This window comes from Puma concolor, chromosome A1, assembly GCF_028749965.1.
Source record: "Puma concolor isolate L17-30 chromosome A1, mPumCon1.1.hap2, whole genome shotgun sequence".
Classification (NCBI taxonomy): domain Eukaryota; kingdom Metazoa; phylum Chordata; class Mammalia; order Carnivora; family Felidae; genus Puma; species Puma concolor.
This window is the reverse complement of record NC_141667.1, coordinates 123007867-123032855: the sequence shown is the minus strand read 5'-3', so window position 1 is coordinate 123032855 and position 24989 is coordinate 123007867. Positions and strand designations below refer to the sequence as shown.

General features: G+C 47.7%; 1 protein-coding gene across 1 annotated transcript; it reads right to left on the bottom strand.

The window, feature by feature from the left end:
- Positions 1-244: 244 nt before the first annotated feature.
- On the bottom strand, positions 245-15543 carry PCDH12 (protocadherin 12). Its single transcript, XM_025924793.2, has 4 exons — positions 12301-15543; positions 9149-9246; positions 7138-7289; positions 245-2465 (listed from the first exon to the last, which is right to left on the bottom strand). The coding sequence occupies exons 1-4, from the start codon at positions 15178-15180 to the stop codon at positions 1978-1980; spliced, it is 3618 nt and encodes a 1205-aa protein (XP_025780578.1). The 5' UTR covers positions 15181-15543; the 3' UTR covers positions 245-1977.
- Between the last annotated feature and the right edge of the window lie 9446 nt (positions 15544-24989).

Below are 24989 nucleotides of genomic sequence, written 5' to 3'. Positions count from 1 at the left end.
ATTAATTAATTTGGCTCCGGGTTTCTTAGGTTGGCTCTTCCCCCATCTCTTCTTTTCTCCACCCTCCCAACATGAGCTCTGCATCAAAAATCCACTAGTAATTGTGGGTGGAGAGTGGCGGTCAGCATAGTTTACTCTAGTTCTGTGGTTTTCAGACTTTGATTCCCATAATGGAAGTTTTCTTTCTTTCTTTCTAATGACGTCTTACCTGCAGCTCCAATACAGATAAAAGGAAACTCTGAAGCACTGATTTATCCATTTATTCACTCATTCATTCAACAAGTTAAGTATATATCCATTGTTGCTTTGTGCCAGTCACCTGGCTGGTCAGGCTTGAGACCCTGTCTGCTTAGTTTCCCCTGGCCTCTCTCATTTACTTTGGGAACCCAATAGCTTAAAATTCACAGATCTTGTAAGGAGATCACTTGGGCCTAAAGTGAGGTGACACACACCCAGAGACCCTGCTCTTGGGGCACTTAACTTTTGGGGGCCTCATTTTCCTCATCTGTAAAATGGAATAACTGGATAAGGGTGCCACATTGGATTCCAAATATATATGATTTTCATTATCCCTGGCTGGGAGTATGATTGGCCTGTTACTGTGGACAATGAACATAAGTACTGGCTTCCAACAGAGAATGAAAGGAGGAGCACGGAGAGGAATTTTTGCCTGTAGTGCAAGGAGGGCCCCATGCTACCGAGAAGCTGAATGGCTAGCTGACTGACTGCTTGGAAATTTCCAGGAAAATTATAAGGCTGAGACTTGGAAAAATATTTGCTATTTCTTCGCTCCCTCCTGCCCTGGAAGTTTTGCTGCTGTCAGTATCGATTTCATAGACCCAGTTCATACACTGTTCTCTAGGGCCTGAATTCACAGGCCCAAACCTGCTGTGACAGAGGAAGATTTACCCATGAACGGTGCGTCTGCAAGGATGACGTCTGTACCTGAAGGGCTAATCTCTGGGAAAGCACAGGAGCCTGCAGAAGCTCAGGCCCGTGTCAGATTAGATCCAAGTCCCTCTTGTTCTGTGCTCAGAAATGCAGAGCTGTGGAGGCCTGAGCAGCTTTGGAAATGTTCTTTTCAACAGTGTTTCATGAGGGGAGCTCAGGTAAGTCCACACCTGGCTCAGCTCAGCTGCGGGGACTTTTCCTTTCCTCTCCTTGGCGGGCAGTGTAGTGTCAAAGTGGAGGGCAGAGGTTTTGGTGTTGAAGACTAGTTCCAAAGCTTGCTTCTGCCTCCACTCTTGATCTTGGGCAAGACACTCTGCTTCTCCAAGCCTCACGTCCTTGCCTGTGGAATGGGGATAATAACACCTCCCTCCCAAGGTTGTTGGGAAATTAAATCCTAGCATAAAGCCCAGGGCTTTACTGGCTCACATAAATGCTCTATAAATAGTCATGCTTTTCTTAGCCCTAATTTTCCAGCTGAGAAGCAGATTATTTGATAAGGTAGCAATAGGGAAGTAAGGTCAAGAGCACACGTGTTCATCATTGTGTACCTAGCACTGTGTACTAATGTGCCCTATTCCTGTCCACGTCCAGCATACCATCTTGCCAGGAAATGGGCAACAAGGACCCCTCACTCTGCTACCCTTCCCCTGCCCCCTCTTGACAGGTGCAAACAGGAGAATGAGCCAGTGCTTTTCCTTTATTAGTAGGTCAGAGAGCTTTGCCTGGCACCCCAGGAGCAGCACCCCACCCCCAACTATGCGATGAGGCCATCCTTTCCTGCTTATGACACTCCTTGGCATCTGTTCCACAGGAGGCCTGACCCTCTGTGCTGTACATGTGTTTTGCCAACAAACACTCATTTCAGCCAAAAAATTCACTCCAAAAAGTTCACAGGCAGAGCCAGCCCTTCACAAGGGGCTGCTTTGGTCAGTCAGATATTAGTCGTGGCTCCCCTGCCTCCTCTGTGGGGCAGCATAGGTCACCCTAAAGTTCTTGGGCCACCTCTCAACAGTGAATTCAAGGATTTTAGAAAGCAGCTCGTGTCCCAGGATCCTTAGAGCCTGGGCTCCCTAACATCCCTGGTTCTTGGATCCACAGCCCCCTGCTGCTGCTGCTGCTGCCAGTCCTGCCCTCGGCCCCCTTCTTTCCACCTGGGCCCCCCTGTCCTTCTGCGCCCGAGGCCCCGCTGGTGGCCAGGTCCAGACTGAGGGTCCTCCCGCAGACGGAGAGCCTCCGCAGCACCTCAGAGGCAGCCTCCACAGGCACGCTGGAGCGTTGTTCGAGCAGCATTTCCAACAGTGAGCTCATCTCCGAGACAAAGGTGCTGGCCAGCTGCGTGCCTGTCAGGCTCAGCTCAGGCCCTGTCGCCTTGCCGAACGTCTGAAAGGTCCTCGGCTCCTCCATGGCCGGAGTGTCTGGTGAGAACACGTTGTCACGGTAGTTCGTGGTGAGGGGCAAAGAGAGCCTCGCCATCCAGGCCGGGTCAGGGACGCTCAGCCGGTCCAGGGCCAAGCCTGCATGGGAAGGAGGGGACGCAGTGAGGGCTGGGCCCTGGGAAGGGCCAGGCAGGCCAGGGTGGGGCTGTGGGCAGGGCAAGGGCAATGGACAAAGGAGGGAAGGGAAATGGCGGGGGACAGACGGGGAGGCCAGAGGGGGACGGGAAGGAAGAGGCCCTGACAGGGAAGCTTGCTGGGCAGGAAGGCTGCTGACTGAAGTACCCACACGAGCTGAGTAGGGAGGAGGCAGGAGGAGGAAGAAGACCTTGAATTAGAAATTGGCCCTTTCCTGAAGAATTTCCTGGGCCTGGTGTGTTTCAGGCTGGGTGTCTTCCATCTACTCGGGTAGTCGGGATCCTCACTCCCTCAGGGCACTAGTAGGTGAAGATGGCATTGCCAGGGGGTGGGGTGGGAAGGTGGGGGGGGTGAGGGGGGCCAGGAGGGGACATCCCTCTTCTTAGCCAAGGCTGAAGTTCCTGACTTGGTCCTGCCATCTGCCTGTGTTCATAATAATAGTGACCACTTCTTAAGTTCTTTCGTGCCAAGCAATTTATCTAATTCTCTCATTTAACCTCTGCATATCCCTTTGAAGTTAAGAGTGCTATCCCATTTTATGGATGAGGAAACTCAAGTTCCAGGAAGTTGAATCATACATCTACTAGGCAACCAAACCAAGGTTTGACACCAAATCTGATGACTTCAGAGCCTCATGTGACTGTACCACCCACCCACTCTCTGAGGAGCCGGCCCCTTATCCCCCTGGGTGCTCCGGGTAGCCACCTGTGGCCTCTGGAATCCCCAGGCCTGCTAAGGTCTGTACTGTCAGCATGCCCTAAACTCCTCAAACTTTACTTCTCAAGCTGCAGGAAACCCTGGCCTTGAGGCTGGGAAAGGGCTGTCTGCCTAAGGGCTGTCCCAGGAATGGGACAGTGAAAAACTGTCCCCTAGATCCCTAATGCCACCATCACGCTTTTCCTTTTCACATCTCTTGAACAAAAATACTATCTCAAAAAAATAACCCTGGGGGCACCTGGGTGGCTCAGTCAGTTAAGTGTCTGACCCTTGATTTTGGCTCAGGTCATGATCTTACAGTTTTGTGTGTTCAAGCCCTGCATCGGGCTCAGTGCTGGCAGCGCAGATCCTGCTTGGGACTCTTTCTCCCTCTCTCTCTGCCCCTCCCCTGCTCACACTGTCTCTGTCTCTCTTAAAAATAAATGAAAACTTAAGGAAAAAAAAAAAAAACTAGCCCTGGGCCCAATGGTAGAGGCCAAGTCAAAGGAAAAAAAGTATAAGTCTTATGGTTAAGCAACTGTGTTTAATAAAAAAAAAAAAGGTACAACATCCACTTTAGTGTGTATTTAATGTTTGCTTCAGGTGAGCTGCTTTAGAATCTATGCATATAATAAAAGACCGGAAGGAGATATGTCAAAATGTTAACTGGAGTTACCCCTGGGCAGAAGTGATTTATTCTCTTTTTGTTTGCCTACATTTTCCTACCTTAACCAAATATTACTTTTGTAATTTGGAAAAGTTATTCCAAAATACAGCTAATCACTGTTTATATTGATAAATGAGTCTTAGTCTTGCCTTGTCAGGGTCAGACCTCTTCCCCACTGGTCCAGCCCCTGTCTGGGACTTAGTAAGCATCTCTTGAATGACTCAGTGAACATAAATATTAACCCTGGGCATTTGGGAAATGTAAACCTTAGTTCCCTGAGACTCTGGTAATAAGGTTGAAACTTTTTTGGTGTTATAGAATCAGGCTTTTGTGCCAGGGTCAGAGAGCTTCAGAAGGAATGAGGCTTGGAATGAGAAAATCACTGGAGTGTATAAGAATGGCTGGAAAGCAATGGTGAATCCACCCCGAGGCAGGTAGACGCTGGGCTGGCCTGGGCTTGATTTCCCACCTCTGCCATTTATGAGCAGTGTGACCTTGGGAAAATCCCTTAACCTCTCTGAGCCTCCTTTTTCTCTCATAAAGTGGTGAAATAGTAGGACTCATCTGGTCAGGTTGCTGGGAGCATTCAGCGAGCTCTTGTGACCAGTTAAATATTATCCTTATCACATTATCAGATGGATGCTCCCCAGACTTCTGGGGTCAGCGAGCTCACCCCTTCTCAGCCCTGCCCTGTGAGCAGCGCAGGCTTTTCTATCCTTGCTGCCCTCGTCACCACCCCCCCTACTTCTTACAGTGCTCCTGTGCTCTTTGCCCTCTGTGCTGTGGAGAAGCAGGACCGTGTGGCAGCAAAGCCCACAGGTTCCAGCCCAGAGCTGGCCAGTAGAGATTAATGCGAGCCATAAAGGTCATTCTAAATTTGCTTCCTTAAAAAAGTCAAAAGGAAAGATGAAATTGATTTGTAAAACATTTTTGTAATTAATTTCATTTTATCATGTAATTTTTTTAATTAATGAGATATTTTACATTTTTTTCATACTAAGTCTTCAAAATCTGAAGTGTGTTTTATATTTTTATCACATCCTTTTTATTTTTTTTAATTTTTTTTTTTAACATTTATTTATTTTTGAGACAGACAGAGACAGAGCATGAATGGGGGAGGGGCAGAGAGAGAGGGAGACACAGAATCGGAAGCAGGCTCCAGGCTCTGAGCCGTCAGCCCAGAGCCCGATGCGGGGCTCGAACTCACGGACCGCGAGATCGTGACCTAAGCTGAAGTCGGACGCTCAACCGACTGAGCCACCCAGGTGCCCCTATCACATCCTTTTTAAAAAAATAATAAGTTACACTTTTTAAAATACATTTTATTTCTTTATTTATTTTAAGTAAGCTCTATGCCCAACATAGGACTAGAAGTTACCACCAGAGATCAAGAGTCAGATGCTCTACTGACTGAGCCGGCTCAGGCGCTCCAGGTTTTGTTTTTGTTTTTGTTTTTTTAAAGATGTCTGATTCTTTTTTCTTTAAAGTAATCTCTGTGCCCAACATGGGGCTCAAACTCACAACCCCGAGATCAGGAGTTGCATGCTCTTCCCACTGAGCCAGGTACAGGCCCCCATATATCCCAAATTGATTCCGACTAGCCTTTTTCAAATGTGGCTAGTGGCTACCATATTGGACCTCATGGTTGTAGATTCTAGACAATGCTGTCCTACAAAACTTTCTGTATGTGTGCTGCCCAAAGCAATATGCACTAACCACAAGTGGCTAGTGAGCACTTGAAATGTGGCTGCTATAACTGAAGAACTGAATTTTTCATTGAACTTAATTTTAATTAGATTTAACTTTCCTTAATTTTAATTTAGAGCCACATTGCCAGTGTTAGTAACCATTTTCTGCACAACCTTGGGAAAATTATTAAACGCCCTCGCCCCTCAGTTTTTTCCTTTATGAAATGGTGATAACGAATAGTTTCTCTTAAGATGTTCTATCTTGTAAGATTTTCTCATGAGGAACACAGAACAGGGACTAGTACATAGAAAGCTCTCCATAAATTTTAGCTATACTTTTGTAAAGATATTTTTCCCCATGTTTATTTTTTAAGATTTTTTTAAATTTTTTTTTTTCAACGTTTTTTATTTATTTTTTTGGGACAGAGAGAGACAGAGCATGAACGGGGGAGGGGCAGAGAGAGAGGGAGACACAGAATCCGAAACAGGCTCCAGGCTCCGAGCCATCAGCCCAGAGCCTGACGCGGGGCTCGAACTCACGGACCGCGAGATCGTGACCTGGCTGAAGTCGGACGCTCAACCGACTGCGCCACCCAGGCGCCCCAAGATTTTTAAAAAGGCTTTTATTTATTTTTGAGACAGAGACAGAGCATGAGTGGGGGAGGGGCAGAGAAAGAGGGAGACACAGAATTTGTACCAGGCTTCAGGCTCTGAGCTGTCAGCACAGAGCCCGACATGGGGCTCAAACCCATGAGCCATGAGATCATGACCTGAGCTGAAGTCCAACGCTCACCCGACTGAGCCACCCAGGTGCGCCTGTTAGCTATAGTCCTTGCCATGCCTTCGATGTGTTTACAGCCAAATGGAGCACATAGGATACGTCCAGCTGAGAAACATTATTAACCACAGAAACAGAAAACCACAGCGTAGGGATGTACAGAGGTATGCTATGTTACCTAAAGGAGGCTAACCAATGTCCACCTAGCACCAGATTATGTACTTAATATCAAAACTAATTGTTTCTCTAGAAAATGTGATTTTTGTTTCAATTAGAAATATTAACACATTAAAGATTTGACTCAGTTCTCAGGGTCAAAGGATATTTAAGCCCACCAAAGAAACACAAATGAGTGGTTTAGGAAGTAAGGGGAGGTCTCCTTGATGGCATGCAGGCCCAGGTTGGTTCCTTTTCCGTCATTGATGAGCTAAGTGACTCTAGGCAGGCTGCAGTGCCTCTCTGAGCCTCAGTTTGCTTATCTCTAAATTGGAGCTCATAACATCTGCCTCCAAAGACTGGAAGATTAAATGTGATAATGTATATGAGACACTCCCCAGTACCTGGCACATACCAAGAGCTCATTTGCTATTATTATGATTTTTAAAATGAATAATCAAAGTAGCATCTTGTCTTTAAACAAATGAAGATTGCCTGAAGCTTTAGGGAAAGTAAAATGCTGCTGATATTCCTGCCCAGAAACAGAATGTCTGTGTTCTCCCATGGAGGGCATGCAAGGTGACCTTGGAGGCAGAAGCAAGGTCAGAGTGATCCTGGGGAGTTCCTTACCTGTGTGGGGGTCCAACAGGTTTGACAGCTCTTCTTCTAGCAGCTGCTTCACAGAGAGATCATCTTCAGAATCCAGGGGCCCTTCCTCCTGGTCTGGTTCTGCCTGGCTACCAGCCCTGGCACCTGGGCCATCTGTGTCTGGGACTATGCTCCTACAAAGGAAGCCAACCAGTCCATGAGTGAGGAAATTCACACATAGATTCATTCATTCCTGTTCATGAACATTCTTCTATTCATGCCAGCATTCATTCCTTCACATAAGGAACTGGATACACAGCTCGGCCTTCAGAGTCAGACGAACTGGATAACTTGGTCCCAGGCCTCGTGCTACTACTCTGAGTCTGTTGCGTCATCTCTAAAATGGGGATAATAACCCCCACCTCAAGGGGCACGTGAGGGTAAAATGAGACATCGTATGTAAAGAAATCAGTACAGTGCCTGGCACCTTGCAAGCACTCAGCAAATAGAAATAACAATGAATGCGTTGATGTCATTACTCACCATTGTCCCTCCCACTCCTTCGCAATGCCTGGCCCAAAGTAGGAGCAGAGTAACTTTGGTCGAGACAATGCAGTCACCCATCCATCCATCTATCCATCCACCTCCGTCCATCTGAGTATGAGCTCCAGTGAGGGCAAAGATTTTTGTCCGCCTCATTCCCCGCTCACCAGTGCTCAAAGCAGGGGTTGGCTTAAGTACAAAGTAGGTGCTTAATAAACACTTTGTGGACAAAGTGACTGAATATTCCATATTCCCTATTTGAAACCAAATCCCAGACCAGAAGAGCAGGGCAGCAGAAGATGTAGCTAAGGTGAGAAATCCAAAGGCCACTTGGACTCTACCTGACTCCTGCTGTCCCCATCCTGGCCTCTCCCTCCTGCAAACCCTGCCTACCACTTGGGGAGGCTATTTCTCGGGACTGCCTCAGTATGGCAGGACAGGTCTGGCCCCACATCCCAGCAGGTGGGAAGGCTCCCTGAGGAACTTTAAGGTCTGGGCATCTTTTCTGCCTTTTTTCTGTGACCATTCCTGCTGTCATGAAGCAATCAGCAGGGAGGTGACAAGTTTGCAATAATGATGACAACAACTAATGTTTATTAAGCAATTACTCTGAGTCAGGCCTTAGGTTTTGCAAGGTATGTGCACCTTCTCAGACTTGTCACATCTGTAAGGGGTTCTCTTGTTATTATTCCCATTTTGCAAATGAGAAAACCAATCAGTGGTGCTCTCCACACCTCCCACCATCTTTGCAAAGAAGAAGGTATGAGTTGTCAAGGCAAGAGCACTGAACCTGGAGTCAGGTGCCCCAAGCTGGTCCCAGCTTTGCCACTCACTGGTTATGTGACCATGAGCAAAGTCACTTTAGGAGGAAAGGATTGAGCATTGGTTATGCACCTACTGTGTGCCAGTCACTGGGCTGTGGGCCTCGAGTAAATCTGATCATTAAATCTTTACCCCATCACTGCAAGGAAGTGTGATGACCTTCATTTTACAGATTAGAAACTGAGGCCTGAGGATTTATCTGGCTTGCTCAAGTTTAACACAGAGAGGTCGGATCAAACTACTTAGAGCTCCAGTTTCTACATCTGTAACAAAAAAGAATTATATTAGATGTCCCCTTGAGGTCTTTTTAATTCTAGGAGTGTCCAAAAGAACACATCCACACACCCATATCCTTAGCTGGGGAGTCCTTATATTATGTTTAAGGGTCAAGAGAAAGAAAGCTGAAAGTTACACATTTAAAGCCCTAGCCCAGCACCTCTGCAATCAGGGGATAGATAGAGCCTCAGGGATGAAGTCATTTCCTTAGAGACTCTGGGTCCTATAAATACTATAAATACAGTTGCTCCGGGACCACGCTGCCTGGAATGGGGGGATGGATGCAGTCCGGTGCTCTCCCAGGGGACTGCTGTCTGGGATGTGCTCACCCCTCCTCAGATCACAGAGGCCGCAGGGGTGCACGCGAGCCGGTGGGGGGCTCAAGAAGCCTGTGGGTACATGTGCTGCTTACCTGCCGCCGCTGGGCTTGGCCAAGTACTTATTTCCCCGGTGGTTTGGTTTGGGCTGGAATTGGCCCTGATGCAGCAAGGACAGCAGCTGGGAGATTTGCTGCAAGACAGGAAAAATCTGTTGACTCCACACAATTCCGACCCAGCACACTTCCTTGCCGGATGTTTCCCTCAATGCCGGCGCTTTCTTTTTATAGTCTTTCCTCCAGCTTCAGATGTTTGTGTGATCAGATGGGGGATGGTGACCAGTGACGGAGGCAGGGACCTGTGCAGGCAGGTTCCTTGTTTTGTCCTGTCACCACAGGACATGGGTGTCTGAGGGAGAGAATGGGGACCCCCTGGGCCCATCCCCTCATTCTCATTCTCAGTGACCTGCTCCCGCTGGAATCTGTGGGATGGGGGTGAAAAGGGCATTTCCTGACCATAAATTCATTATTACTTTGATAAGCATTGTCTGAAGGTGTTATTTCCATGCCTTTAGCAGTATGCAAACACTCAGACCGCAAGACTCTGCTGTGGAGAAAGCAAAATGTATCATTCATTCGTTCATTCATTCAGCAAGGGTAAGAATGAGAACAGAAGGCACTGCAAGCTGAAAGCCCAGAGGAGACCGTAGAGGTTCAGAAAGGCTGGACAGTGGAGCAGGGGGTGAATGAGATGTCAGGACCAGACCCTGCAGGGACTTTTGAAAGAGAAGGCAACAGACCAAGTCTTGGGAAGCTGAGTTCTAGTTCAAGGTCATTTCTAGTATGTGTAACGTTAGGCAGGTTTTTAGACATACTCAGACCTCAGTTCCCTCATTTCTAAGTTGGAGCTGGAAATACCCATCCAGCCTTCTTCACCGGGTTGTCAGGATTAATGGTTTTAAATTTTTTTAATGGTTTAATGGTTTAAATTTTTTAATGGTTTTTAAATTTTTTAAAGGGTTGTTACTCCTAGAAACACTGCCTCTGGCTCCTGGGCCTACCCCCACTTTTCCCTGAGAAGGCCCACTTGGCCTCTCTGGGCAGCTCCAGCTAGAAAGTGTCAAAACCACAGAGGACAGTTGGAAGAGGAAGTGGTAAGGGCTGGGGTCTCACTGTGACTTGGGAGAGTCAGTGTCCAGTTGCCTGCTTCAGGGCAGATCCCACCTCTCTGCCAGGGCCCAGAAGCCCTCCTAAGGCACCTGCCACTCTTCCGAGGGTTAGCTGATGTTTCAGGGACAGTCCCCGACTGCCACGCCCTGAACATAGTGCTGTCATTCAGAGTCACTTCAATGTTAGAGTGCAGACTCTGGAATCAGTCGGACTTGGATTCAAATTCTAAATCTGCCCCTGCTCCAGTTCCAACTGGATGGCCTTGAGAAATTAAGCATTTTGAGTCTCGGTATCCTCAGCGGTCAAAAGGGAATGATAATGAGGCCCAGGTGGTTGTAGTTATAAGGATTAAATGAGTGAAGATATATAATTCATTTATTTACTTTTCTTTAAAGTAATCTGTCTATTCAGCATGGGGCTCGAACCCACAACCCTAACATCGAGAGTCACATGCTCTACCAACTGAGCCAGCCAGGCACCCCTATAATTCATTTATTAATAGATCTTATGATAATCACTTAAAAACTGTAGGGGTGGTGTATAATCTCATTTAATTTTTACAATAACCCTAGGGACGAGATACCACCATTAGACCCATTATGCAGATGTGGAACATGAGGCTCACAGGGCCTACATAGCAGTTAGAAACCGGGCTACAATTTGATCCCAGATCTGGCTCTGCTGTGGCTGCTGGAAAGACCTGAGCATTAAGCAAGCTGCCTCTTTCCGTCAAGTTGATCCCAGCTGGGCACCCTTCTTTCCATCACCCCGGTGGGTTCAACCACAGTCCCTGTTCTCTGCTATCTCTGCTAGCACAGTGTTTGGCTCAAAAAGCTTCCTCAGTAAGCATTTGACGAATGAATGAATAAATGAACGAACAAATGAATGGCTCTGGGCAACCTCTGGGGCTACATAGGTCCCAGGGCAAGACTCCTAAGAGAGGAGCCGGGCTCTCACCAGGTGGCTTCCTGGGGAGGGTGTAGGGGAAGGAAGCTGTGTCCTTGCTCCACAGGAAACCTGAGCCAATGGCCTGGCCAAACAGAAGTGTGCCTTGAGTGGGCAGCCTGGCACAGGGAAAGTTATCTGAAGTGGAGAGGAACAGATATGGGTGTGAGATAAGTTACAGTCTCTGAAAAAGATTTCCCATTTTTGTCTAGCAAATCCCTGGTCGCTAGATACTTTGTCCTTCATTATCCCATTTGATCCTCAACCCCTGGGAGGTAGACGCAGGGTAATTTTGGCATCATAATTGCCATTTAATAGATGAGGAAAGGGGGGCTCTGATATTGACAGACTTGCCCAAGATTGCCCAGCTACTAAGTGGCTATGCTGAAATTTAAACCCAGATCTGCCAGACTCCCAAGTTCTGAGATTGTTTCCACTGCCCCATTCTACAGACCTCGCCAGCAAAGTCTAGTCTTAGGCAAGTCAAATGCAGCCTTTGAGCCCGGGGGCAATGATGCCCATGCTGGCCTGCTTCATGGGGAGGCTGCCCAGATAAGAAGAGATGAAGAGCTTTTGCAGAAGTAATCGTAACCATTTGCTGAGTGCTCACTATGTGCCAGACATTATTCTAGGCTTTAAGTGCACTCATTTCATCTTCAAGCAAATTTAGGAGATGGGTACAATTAACGCAGGCGTCTTCAACAACAGAGAAGCTGAGTAATGTTCCTTTGGTTCTCAGCTAAGAAGAGGTGGGGCCAGGATTTGAACCCAGGCAGTCTGAACCCAAAGCATGTATTCTTAGGCGTGCCTGTTGCTGTGTGTCTACTTGACAGACCCTAAGTAAGTGCTTTTATAAGAACCAATTAAGTCCTCAGGACAGCTCTCCAAGACAGATGCTCTTACCATCATCTCTGCTTTACAGAGAGGGAAACAAAGACTCAGAGATAGCAAGTAAGGTGCCCAACAGCTAAATTCTGTTGACCTCAGAACTGTGCCCTGACCCACTGCATCCAACATACCGTAAAGTCCCTAGTGAGCCCAAGGAATGCATGTGATGAAGGTGAGGGTAATGGGGGTGTCTGATGTGGTGGTCCAGGGGTGACCACAGAGAGAGCTGCCCACACCCAAGGTACCTGAACAGGAGGGGAATCCATCGTGAGTTCCTCCACAGGGTTCCGCTCTGCAAAGGCAGCCACAGATAGCCGGACCAGGCTCCGCAGGATCTGACGGGGACCTGTCTCTTTCTCAGGGGTCACTTTGCCATTGAGATTCCGCTGCCGCCTCAGGGTTGCAGAGGAGGCCGGTGGACTCAGTGGAGCCTCCTCGCTGCCTGCGTCTCCTGGCAGCCTCCCTGCGGGGCTGCCCATAGCCTTTGGGGGCCTTGAGCGTGGCTGGCCCATCACAGGCTGGGACTCAGGAATGTTCAGGTTCTCCCTGGAGGCGTTCCTCTGCCTAGGATGATGGAAAAGGAGGTTGACAGTGTCCTGCAGCACCTCTTGGCTCTCAGCCAATGCTCCCTGGTTGCCTTGGTTACGCAGGGTCCTGTACAGGGTTGGAGTGAGGTGAAAGGGGGCCTGTAGGCAGGGGTCCCAGCCTGCTTCCATCGTCCCTTCCTTGCCTGCCTCCTGGTGGGGCTGCCCAACCTCGCTGGGCTCATCCACCTGACCCCTGAGCACAGGCACAAGGTGGATGTCTGCCTTCTGAATGTGTTTCTGGGGCCTCTTGGGCTGGTGGCGATAGGTAGACTTAGCCTCCCGACAGTTGTACACCCCACTGTCCTTCTTCTCTGTCCGGCAGATGGACATGATCAGAGCCAAGACCAACCCAAAGATGGCCAGAAGTACGACCAGGCAAATCACTGTCAGCACCGATGTGCTCAGGGTCCCAGGCTCACGGGCCCTGTCCCTCAAGTGGTCCACACTGGTGACAAACAAGACGCTCAACAGGGCTCGGGTCTGCAAGGAGGGGCTGCCACGGTCTTCTACCACTACCTCCAGCTCCCACTCACTCCCAATGAGACTGCTGGCATTGGTGATGTTGATGAACAACTGCCCCAGGTGGGGGTTGAGAACAAAGAGACGGGCTTCATTTCCACTCCTAATACTGTAGAGGAGCTCTCCATTTGCACCTGAGTCTGCATCTCTTGCTACAATTGTTGTCAAAAGGAACAGCCGGGAACTGTGGGTTGTCAGTGGCGTTGTATCAGCACCCACTGGACCCAAGCCATTAGGAGTTTCAACGGGTACCAGAAGGTGGCCTGTGGAGGCATTTACGAGCACTGAGAGGCTGGCTTTTCCATCAACGAGGACAGGATGAATCACCTCTGGGGCATTATCGTTGACATCCAAGAGGCTGACCCACACAGAGACGCTGGATGCAAGTTGAGGCTGCCCCCAGTCCTCTGCGATCACGCGAAACTCAAAACCAGCCATGTGTTCATAGTCCAGTGACCTCCGAGCAGTGACCTCTCCTGTGTCTGAATCAATAGCTACCAAGTGAGAAACTGGGGATTCCTGGATACGGTATGAGATTTTTCCATTAATGCCCAAGTCTGCGTCATGAGCCTTGATGGTAATGAGGTGAAGAGAAGGTAGGTTGTTCTCCCGAGTAGAGACCTCATACCTGCTCTTCTCAAACACAGGTGCATTGTCATTGGCATCACTGATGTGAATGCTGAGCTGTTTTCTGGCTGATAAGGGCTGGGGTCCTTGGTCTTGAGCCAACAGAGTGAGGGTATATTTGGGCCACTGCTCTCTGTCCAGTGTGGTGTTGGTTAGTAGCATGTATGTGTTGCCATTTGTCCTTTTCAGTCTAAAGTGACCCAGTTCTTGGCTCAGCCAACAGTGGACCAGACCATTATTTCCTGAGTCCAAGTCATTTGCCATGACGAGAGCAATGAAACTATCCTTTGGAAGAGCCTCTGATACCAGTGATGGCTGGGAGGCCCATGTAATGTGGATGCTTGGGGCATTGTCATTGACGTCCAGAACCTTGATGAGTACTTTGCAATGGGCTGGGATGGGATTGGGACCCAAGTCCCTTGCCTGGACATCCACCTCATATGCAGGATTCTTCTCGTAGTCTAGGGGTTGACGCAGAATCACCTGGCCCGTCTTTGCATCGATACTGAAGGTGTCCAGCACCTCTGGAGGCACGTGCTTACTGAGGAAGAACTCCACCTCCCCATTGGGGCCTTGATCAGGGTCCGTGGCAGTCAAGTTTATGAGGAGAGTACCAGGGGCAGCATCTTCTTGAATTTCTAGTGCTAGTGAGCTCTCAGCAAACACAGGGCTGTTGTCATTGGAGTCCAGGACATTGACCTTGACCAAGCTGGTGCCTGACTTGGGGGGGTTCCCACTGTCATAGGCAGTTAGCACCAGATCAAAAAATGAGTGGATTTCCCTGTCTAGCTCCTTCACCACCACAAGTTCCGCATGTTTGGTCTCATCAGGCCCCACGATGACATCCAGGGCAAAGTGCTCGCTGGGAGACAGCGTGTAGGAGTGCAGGGTGTTGGGGCCAGTGTCTGGGTCCAGAGCTCTGTCCAAGGGTATCCGGGTGCGCAGAGAGGCACTCTCAGAGATTTCCAGCTCCTGCTCGCCTTTAGGAAACTGTGGCTCATGGTCATTGATGTCCAGCACCTGGATCTCTACGTGGATCAGAGCCAAATCCCCTGTGGCAAGCACGTCAAAGGAAACCAAGCAGGGATCCTGCTGCCGGCAAAGCTGCTCTCGGTCCAGCCGCCTCCCTGTGCTAAGCAGGCCGTCCTCAGGATCCACCCGGATGGGGAGCGCCTGAGGCAGCTGCAAGATCTGGAAGGCAGTCCCCGTTTGCCCATTCCTCTCCTCCCAACCCAGTTCCCGGGACAGCTTGCCTATCACTGTCCCAGACGGCACTTCTTCTGACACTTGGTATCTCACAGTGAGAGTGGCCACCTCCTGACAACCCCCTGGAAGGAACAAGTAGCCACCTGGCCCCAAAAGCCCCAGCAGAAGTGGCAGAAGTCGTATCATGCTTACCGCCAGAGTGGGTTAGACTCAGAAACCACTAGAGTTCTTCAAAGGGTAGGCAAGTCCTCCAGTGTTTCCTGGGGGGCTTGATTAGCCCCGTTCGCCAAAACCTGTTGTCACAGCCTTGTCCCATAATTAGATGGTGATGGAAGTAGCAGGATTCCCAGGCAAGGCCATGTTCATCTGAAGAGATCTCAGAGGTCCAGGCACCGATGAAGTGAAACTGCTAAGGGAGACCCCACACAGGGGCACCCATTGGTCCCCTTCAGTAAATGATAGAAAGAGCCGGTCCAAGAGGGACTTGACCCAGTAAAGCAGGATGTGGGGATCTGACTTCCAAACAGTTGCTGGGCTGGGGAAATGGAGAAGCAGCTTTTTCCTATGGAAACCCCACCTACAGGAAAAGGGAGGGCTGTAAGTTTCAATGCCAATTAGAGAAAGAGTGTTTCCCCCACTGTCGAGTGGCCTGTGGCTGAGCAGGATGGGAGTCCCAGGACAGGCCCATGGAAAGGTGCTATCCACTCAAGGTGGCCGCCGAGGGAAGGGCTGCTGTGCAAACAAGTGGGCAGAAAGCCTGAGCCTCCGCCTGCCCCTGATACCCTTCCTGGCCGTGTCATGCACCCTGTGTCTCTCCTTTCCTCAGCTCTCTTTGATTCCCTCATATTCCCATTATTCCTCTCCCATTCCAGTCTTTTCCTTACACTCATCTATTTCAAAGTCTTGGCTCTGCCCGGATCACCCATTTTTGTCTCTTGGGAAACAACTGTGATTAAGAGAGTGACTGTCAGAGCCCAACTGTCTGGGTTCTAATCCTGACTCTGCAATTTACCAGCTGGGCCATGTGGCACAAGTCACTAAACCTCTCTGGGCCTCCTCCACTTCATCTTTAAAGTGTGTATGGGAATAAGAACAGTAGCACTCACAACAGGAAATTGTGAAGACCAAATGAAATGATGCGTGAAGGGCTGAGTCCTGGCTCAGAGTCACAGTCGATGAAGTTTGTGAGCAGTGGGTGTTGAGAACTGAATTGCTGGTCCCGCCTTAAGCTCTGGCTCTTCCACTGGCCCTGGGGCAGCCCCTGCCCACACAAACCCAGGAGGATGCCCATGGCCTTGGCTCCTGAAGCGCAGGAATCTCTCTGACCTGACCACGTGGCTTCCTCCCCCTTCCCTTCCTGCTCCCCAGCCTTCAGGCCCATTGTTTTCTGCATCTGGTCCTGCCTGAGTCCCTGTCTAGGGGAATCCCCGGCCTCCTGCTCCCCTGCCTCGGAGATTTTTATACTTTTCCCTCTCCCACGCCTTCCTCTCCTTATCCCTCCCTTCCCCTGATTCTTGTCTCCCCACTCCTGTTTATGACAGAGTCCCACGAACAGTACTCCTCTCCACCCCCGACACTCCTAAGGATGTGGATGTGTTCAGGTGTGCCCTCCCCCCACTCACTTCCTCACAACAGTGAGGCCCCCAGGATCACTTGCTGCCCCAGCACCATCTGTCTTACACCCTGCCTTGGGCTGAGTCTAGAGGTTTGTAAAGGATTTGAAATGATGGGAATTTAAGGCCAGCTTCCTTGAGGGGGTTGTTTGCTGCTGAGTCCTTGAAGCTGGAGGTACCCATTGGGACATGGGCCTGTGGGCCTATAGGACGGGGGCAGCTGAGGGAGCCCCATGGCCTTAGAGCCATCTCCCTTCCCTTCATCTTTTCTTCCCCACACCGGGTCCATGTTCCACTCCTGGATGTTTCCCGTCCATGTCACTTGTTGAACCACACACAGCAAGGGCCTGAATCCATGGGGCCATCTCCTACAGTATGGCCCTAGAGACAGAACACTCACAAGCTTGGAGACATTGTAAAAGTCCCTTAACCTCTCTGGGCCTCTGTTTCCTTCTCTGTAGAATGTAGCTTTCACCCACCTATTGAGGTTGTGGTAAGGATGCAACGAGATGATACCTATAAGGAGATAGGGAAGGCACTCATTGGGACTGTTACTGTAGCTTGTATTATTTCCCAGGTTTTATGCCTCCAATGCAAATGGTGAAGATGGCCTTGCATTTGTCCCTTCCCTCCTCATTGGCCAGGAAAGCTCACTTTCCAGGGCTTCCTCAGCTCAGGCTTAGGCCATGCTGCCTGTGCATCAGAGTGAGCCAGCACAGGCCCCATGTTCAGAGACGTGCCCTGTGCTCACCGCCCCTGGGTGATAACTTGCATGGCAACCTCGCTTCTTGGCCCTCATGTGTCCTATCATGTGCAAGGCAGCTAGCAAGACAAAGTGACCCACAAGGGGCTTGTAGTCGAAGGAGGGCATGGGGAAAAGGAAAGAAGTGGGTCCAGTGGCTCTGCATTCGGGCCTGGGGGTCAGGGGAGGCTCCTTCATGGAGGGCACTGGGCCGAAACCTGAAGACATGGAGGAGTTAGTCAGAGGAAGGTGGGTGAACAAAGGAGAGACTGAACATGCAGGGGGAGCTGAGTGGACAAAGGCCAGAGGTGAGGGATCTGGCTCCTTATAGTACCTCAAGAGGGCCTGTGTGAAGAAAGAGGAGGAAGAAGGTGGCCTGGGGACGTAAGAAGGGGCCGCCAGATCCTGGAGGGCCTGGGGTCCCATGCTAAGAATTTGGACCTTGTCCTGAAGGCCACAGGGGAGCTTTTGAATGGAGATGGCTCAGATGGCTCTGAGAAGGATGATGAAGACAGTAGCTATAGGCCAGGCCTTGTCCTGAGGTCTTTACCTACATCCTTCTGTGCCACCCTCATACCAAAGAAAGAAGCTGAGCACAGAGGGCTCGCTAACTTGCCCAAGATCACGCAAATTGGACCTCCAAAAAGCCCCTTGGGCTGCACTCTGGAAAATGGACTGGAAGAAAACAGAGGAGGGAGAGGGGGAGGGCAGTTGGGAGCAATGCAGGGGAGCTTTGGTGCAGAAAACTCTGGTGCAAAGAATGTTTCCAGAATGCCATCTGGTGGCCAAAGGCAGAGAAAAAGGTACAGAGGCAGAGAGGTGGGTGGCTAGAGTTCACGAATATCCATAGCTCTAGACCCATGCTTCATGGAACACAATGTAAGGAGCTTATCCCCGAAGACAATCGCTTCCTTTCAGGAGAAACCCGATGTCACCCAAGGCCCACTGAAAGAATTATGGAATTCATGATTTTACCTGTATTAACATTTATATTCTTGAAGGGACACTGTGATATCTATGCTCTGGGTGTATGTGTCGCCTTGGCTGTACCATGGATGCAAAAAGTGGTCTCACAGGTCACAAGAAAACTTGAATTTAGATTTCACAGATGGTTTTTATGGTTGTTGTTTCTTTTATTCACACTGGGGGCACAAAGCTGAGACAACCCTATAAGAATCCAAAGCCAGCAAACAAGGTGATTATCTCTGGGAATGAGATCCCCACTTAGTGATTTTCTCTCTTCCTTTCTGGCTGCGGGGATCAGTTGTTCTTTAGCAGTCATATGTCAAGAGGTGAATGGAGTTTGTCTGGAGAGCCCTCATCACTCTGAGTTTTGAAAATTGGTTTGAAGTCATGCAGGTACTCTCAAATAGGTTTGCGAAAGCTAAGGATGGCCTCCCTTATGTCCGAAATATTTTTTTTTTTAAAGAGGGCAGCATCAGGGCTGGTGTTTGAAAGCCTTGCTCACCACCAACTATGAGGTCATTCACACTTGGGCCCTTGGTTATGGGGAGGGGTTGGGGGACGAAGTGGGAGGGGTGGAGTCGGGATTTTTTCAAAACACTAGGTGTCCTGAGGAGACTTGAGTCAGACCAGCAAGGTGGGACTCTGACCCTTGGGGGGACTCCCTGCTCAGCTGGATGCAGGCTTAGGATCATACTCTAGGCTATGAACGTGCTGCTTGGCTGGCTTCCCACCCTCAGGGCTCCTTGTGAATCTGCCCAGCAGCTGCCACAGTCACCATCACAAGGCCACTTGGTGAAGCTCACAAGCTTCATCCTCCTTGGGATCATTCCTGTTGGGAGGATGACAGGACCACCCAAGGGCAGCCTCTTTCTTTTAGCAAGACCTTGTTGAAATTAGAGTCAGTCTGGCCAGGAATCTTGATGGGGAGACTCAGGTAGATGTTCTGAGTCTCCTGCCCCTGACATGGCACTTTGTGGTCTTTGGTGGGACAGATGACAGATGTCCACTCCCACACAATGGCACCTCTTTCTGGGCCCAGTGCAGAAAGAAAGATGTACTTTGTAGGGGAAAGTTTGCCAAGAAATAGAACTTTTCAAGGAATGAAAAGGCTTTGTGTTTTGGTTGTCTTGGTTAAGAGTGGTAGCTCTCAAAAAGGGCCAGGTGTCAGAATCACTTTTCTGAATTCCAGAGACAGGGCAAGAAAATTCAAATGTATCCCCTTCCCACCCGGCTGAAGAGAGTTTTATAACTGCCAGCTCCATTCCCTCTACCATCCCTTCAAAAAGTCTTCACCTTTTATTTGGGACAGAGTTGGGGAAGTTGATTGGAACTTGTTTCTGGAAAGAGAGGGCTTAATTGATCTACATAATAAAAGGAAAATAGGAGAGGGGGGTTGATGAAGGCCGAGGAAGTGATGGAGGGGGTACTGTGAAGGAAGGTAGCAACTTGAATTTGAGGACTTGTGAATGAATTGTTGTGAACCATGGGTCTCCTTCATGATTTTCAAGAAACATGCAAGAAAATACTTAAAATTTATTAGCTTTAGTAACCACAATGGGAGCACATAAATTCTGAGTTGATAAGGGTTACACATATTTTTTTTAATGTGTATTTATTTTTGAGAGAGACAGAGACAGAATGTGAGTCGGGGAGGGGCAGAGAGAGAGGGAGACACAGAATCCGAAGCAGGCTCCAGGCTCTGAGCTGTCAGCACAGAGCCCGAGGCGGGGCTCAAACCCACGAGCCGTGAGATCGTGACCTGAGTCGAAGCTGGATGCTCAACTGACTGAGGCATCCCATGTTACACATGTGTTTTGTCTCTCTCCCCCAACCTCAGAGGGAGAGTGGGCTACTTCTAGCACGTAGATTTTAATTCTGATATATAAGTCACCCTGACATACACCCCATCTCCACACCCATCTCACTGAGAACCACTGACTTAGAACTCCTTAGAAGCACTAACAACTTTGTCAGAGCCAAATTCTACAGCCATCAGGCCTTTCTTACTGTGTGTCCTCCTGGTCCGCAACTCTCCCCCATGCTTGTGTCACTACTCAGTAGAAGCTCTGTGCATAGCTGGTTCTCTCCCCATATTTCTGCAGACTGACTCTTCTGTCTGCTTCTTTGATTCCATCCTTGGTTTTCCCTCCTTCTGACTCCCAGGTGTGGGCATGTCCCCAGATACTGTCCTCAACCTTCTCTTCTCCATAGGGTTCAGAAACAGGTTGTAAAGATTTAAAAAATAAAAATACAAGGTGCCCAGATAAATTTGAATTTTAGACAAATGATGACAATTTTTTTAGTGTATTTTTACCTGGCAGTCCTACTCAGAGTGATATATAGTCTCAACACAAGTTTCTCTTCTATCTTTCTGTTTTCGCTCCTCCTCCTCCTCCTCCTCTTCCTCCTCCTCCTCCTCCTTCATCCCCTTCTTCTCCCTCTTCCCCAATCTCTTCCCCTTCCCCTTCCTCTTGGCCTTCTCCTTCTTCTTTAGAATTTTGATTTACACAGCGAGTTTGAAAATCTATCAGTGAACACAAAAATCAAACATATTGACTGGAAGCATCATCTGTGCATGAATATTCAGAAGCTGACTGTGTTGATTGGCCTTGTTATATATTCAGCATTTCTGGGTGACTCCAATATCGAACCGTTCTCACACTGACAGAACCACCCCAGGGGGAAGCCTGGATCACATTCATTCATTAGCTTATTCGGTCATCCAGTCACTCATTTATTTGGTGGAATTCAGCATGTTCGTCTCTATTTACAAGGTCAATTTTTTTGGCAAGGAAAGTAGCTCAAGTTGACCCACATTTTCCCTTCCTCTGAACCATTGGTTTGGTTTTCTTTCTTCACACAGAATCTAATCAACCTAATTCTTGCCTTGCTTCAGAAAGGTTCTTGCAGGAAGGAAAATGAGTCTTCCTATCGTTACATAAATTCTCATGGGGCTTCCCTTTATAAGCTTATGACAGCCAGGAGTTGAGCCTGGAGCTCTGAGAGAAACAGCCACACACTGATTTATGATGGCAGCTGCTGCTAAATCTCACCCCCTTTCCTTCTTACAGAGCCATGTTACCTTGGGGTTACAAAACCCTTTTCACAGTTATTCAGGGGAATAATAATAAAATGCCAGGTTGCAAGTATAAACATGATCATTCTGTGCCTATTATTGTAAATCAAATTTTACCTTGCATCAGAAGCACAGAAAACATTTTCTGCTGTCAGCCACCTCAAGCCTTTTTAGGAGTCTATTTTTATATAACCCTGGGATGACCTGAGGTATTGTATGAGCTGCCCCAACCTAAGAAGCTGGTCTCACAGGTGATCTGGCTGTTTCTCCTTACACACCCAGCTGACCATTTCCCTTGAGTGAAGTGTTAACTTGATCTAAGCATAGCATTGGGGTTAATGATGTGGGCTCAGGGCTCCAGTCGCCTGGATTCAAAGTTCCGTTCCATAATATACCACGTGTGTGACAGTGAAAAGTCACTTAACTTCTCTGTTATCAGTTTCCTTAGCTTTAAAATAGGGATGATAATTGAGGATGGCTCCATCATCTACTAGGCTTGGGGACAGTGATGGAGGGGAGTCTCTTTCTTTCCCTCTGTATCCTCATTCTCACCTATCATCATGTCATAAAATCTAATCCTGATTTCCTTAGGGTTTTCCCTTTTAATTCTTATGGCGAGAACTATTTTGTTCTCTTTGTATTTCTGCTACAACAAACCTAATTCTTTTATAGGCTACAGCAGAGTGTCAGATTGGTGAGGGACTGGTCCTAATCTTGAATGTCACCACTGTTTGACATTGGTGAAATCACTTCACCCATTAGTGCCCCAACTTCCTCATCTGTAAAATGGGGAGACAAGATTGCCTCAGTTATGGAGTCCTGGGTATTTAAATGAGATAATGCACGTAAAGTGCTTAGCACAGTATAGGGCTGGGCACATGCAAAAAAGCTCATTTATTTATTTATTTATTTATTTATTCACTTATTTATATTTTATTTTAGAGAGTGAGAGAGCGCACGAGTCGGGGAGAGGGGCAGAGGGAGAGAGAGAGAGAATCTTAAGCAGGTTGTATGCTCAGTGTGGAGCCCAACATGGGGCTCGATCCCACAACCCTGGAATCATGAACTAAGCCAAAATCAAAAGTCAGACACTCAAACAACTGAGCCACCCAGGCACCCCCGGGGAAAGCTCATTTGAAAAATGATAAAGGACAGGAAACCAAAGATACGAAAGTCTGTTATTTTTATGGAGTCCAAAACCAAATTTTATTACAACACTGTCTCTGGATGCTAAGCATTGAGTCCAAATTATTAACACTGCTTTGAAATTCTCTCTTCTATTCCCTCAATCCTGTGACTTCTGACATGAGGTCATGACATGATGTCACAATTCACCTCCTGCTCAGATTTGTGAGAATTTCCCGAACTGGTTCTTAGTCTCCCTTACTTTTTGCATCTGGTAGGTCTCTGACAGGATTCATGGTCTCACCTGTGAGAAAGTGAGGTAGGGTTATCATATGTTTTGCTTTTGGTTTTATTTCCTTTGGCTAAACATGAATAATGATATTAGTGAGTGACTATAGAGACTCTTCTTCTGTCTTTGCATCTTTAAGGAATATGTTTCTGGTGTGGGTATCTATGACAGGGGTTGGTTAGGTTTCTGGTCTGTGACAATATGGAAAATTAGGAGTGGTTATTTGCAATTCAAAAGTTTCCCTTTGGTGGCAGTCAGGGAAACCCCTCCAACGTCTTGATTTACTCACTTGGTTTTTCTTCTCTTCTGGGTGCAGGACCAGCTGCATAATTTGTGGAGCCAAATGCAAAATGAAAATGGACAGCTTCTCATTAAAAAATTAAGAATTTCAAGATGGCCATAGGAGAGCATTAGACCAAGAGCAGGACCCTTGTGAGCCTGAGGCCTTCCTGAAAACAAGGCCCTGTGGCTTGTACACAGGTGGCTGGCCCCTGAAGCCAATCCTGCCTGGAAGACAGTGGCGGTAAAGACTTTTAGAATCCTGTAGGTTTGCATTAGAGGACTACCCTTGCAAGTTGCTTTTCTTGGGGGAGAAGTATATGATAAAGAGGACACAGGAATTTATTAGGTCATTAGGGCACATTAGTTTGATGGTTCCCAAGAACTGGAGCCAACATTTTAGCATCCCACTTAAGTGCTGAGAACTTTAGTGTTTTGTACCTAAAACTTTCTTATCGAGATATAATTCACATTTCAGAAAATTCACCCTTTAAAAGTGTGCAGTCCAGTGGTTTTTAGTATATTCACAGAATTGTGCAGTCTTCTTCACTATCTAATTCCGCAGTATGTTCATCCCTCGAAACTAACCCCATGCACTCCTGCCTCAGCCCCCAGCAGCCACAAATCTGCTTTCTGTCCCTGTGGATTTGCCATCTCTGGACATTTCATATAACTGGAACTATACAATTTGTGGCCTTTTATGTCTGACTTCTTTCACTCAGCACAATGGTTTTAAAGTTCATCAATGTTGTAGTATTGATCAGTACTTCATTCCTTTTTATGGCAGGATAATATTTCATCATATGGATATACCACATTTTGTTTATCCACTTATCCAAGGACAGACATTTGAGTTGTTTCTACCTTTTGACTATTGTGAATATTGCTGCTATAGTGAACATTTATGTACACTATACCCAAAGAAATAGGTACAAACATAGTTGCATATTTGTGCACGTTTTTGTGTGAATGTATGTTTTTAATTCTCTTGGGTATACACCTAGGAGTAGAATTGCTGGGTTTTATTGTAACCCTATGTTTAACTTTTTTTTTTTTTTTTTTAATGTTTAACTTTTTGAGGAACCTTCAAACTGTTTTCCAGAGTAGCTACACCATTTTGCATTTCCAGCAGTGTATGAGGGTTCCTATTTCTCCACAGCCTCACTAATACTTGTTATTATCTGTCTTTTTTTATAGCTATCCTAGTGAGTGTGAAGTAGTTTCTCATTGCGGTCTTGATTTGCATTTCCTTGATGACTAATGATGTTGAGTATCTTTTCATGTGCTTCCTGACCATTTGTATATCTTCTTTGGAGAGATGTCTATTCAGATCCTTCGCCCATGCTACAACATGGGTAACCTTGAAAACGTTTAAAATTGGGTTATTTGCGGGGCGCCTGGGTGGCTCAGTCGGTTAAGCATCCGATTTCACCTCAGGTCATGATCTCACAGTCCGTGAGCTCGAGCCCCGCGTCGGGCTCTGTGCTGACAGCTCGGAGCCTGGAGCCTGCTTCAGATTCTGTGTCTCCCTCTCTCTGACCCTCCCCCATTCATGCTCTGTCTCTCTCTGTCTCAAAAATAAATAAACATTTAAAAATTTTTTTTAAAAATTGGGTTATTTGCTTTTTGTATTGTTGAGTTACAGAAGTTCTTTATATATACAGAATATTAGATCAACGACTTGCAAATATTTATTCCTGTAGATTGTCTTTTCACTTTGTTGATAGTGTACTTGAAGCACAAAAGGTTTTAGTTGTGTTGATTCCAATTTATCTATTTTTTCTTGTGTTTTTTTGGTGTCACATCTAAGGAACTATTGCCTAATCCAAGTTTAGGAGATTTACTCCTACATTTTCTTTTAAGAGTTTTATAGTTTTAGCGTTACATTTAGGTCTTTGATCCATT

Excerpts from the sequence above, each read along its gene's own strand:
- PCDH12 (XM_025924793.2), bottom strand. The coding sequence starts at position 15,180 with ATGATACGACTTCTGCCACTTCTGCTGGGGCTTTTGGGGCCAGGTGGC. Across the intron at positions 9,247-12,300 it reads TGGATTCCCCTCCTGTTCAG|CAAATCTCCCAGCTGCTGTC; the intron begins GTACCTTGGGTG and ends CCTGTCTTGCAG. Across the intron at positions 7,290-9,148 it reads GCCAAGCCCAGCGGCGGCAG|GAGCATAGTCCCAGACACAG; the intron begins GTAAGCAGCACA and ends CTTCCTTTGTAG.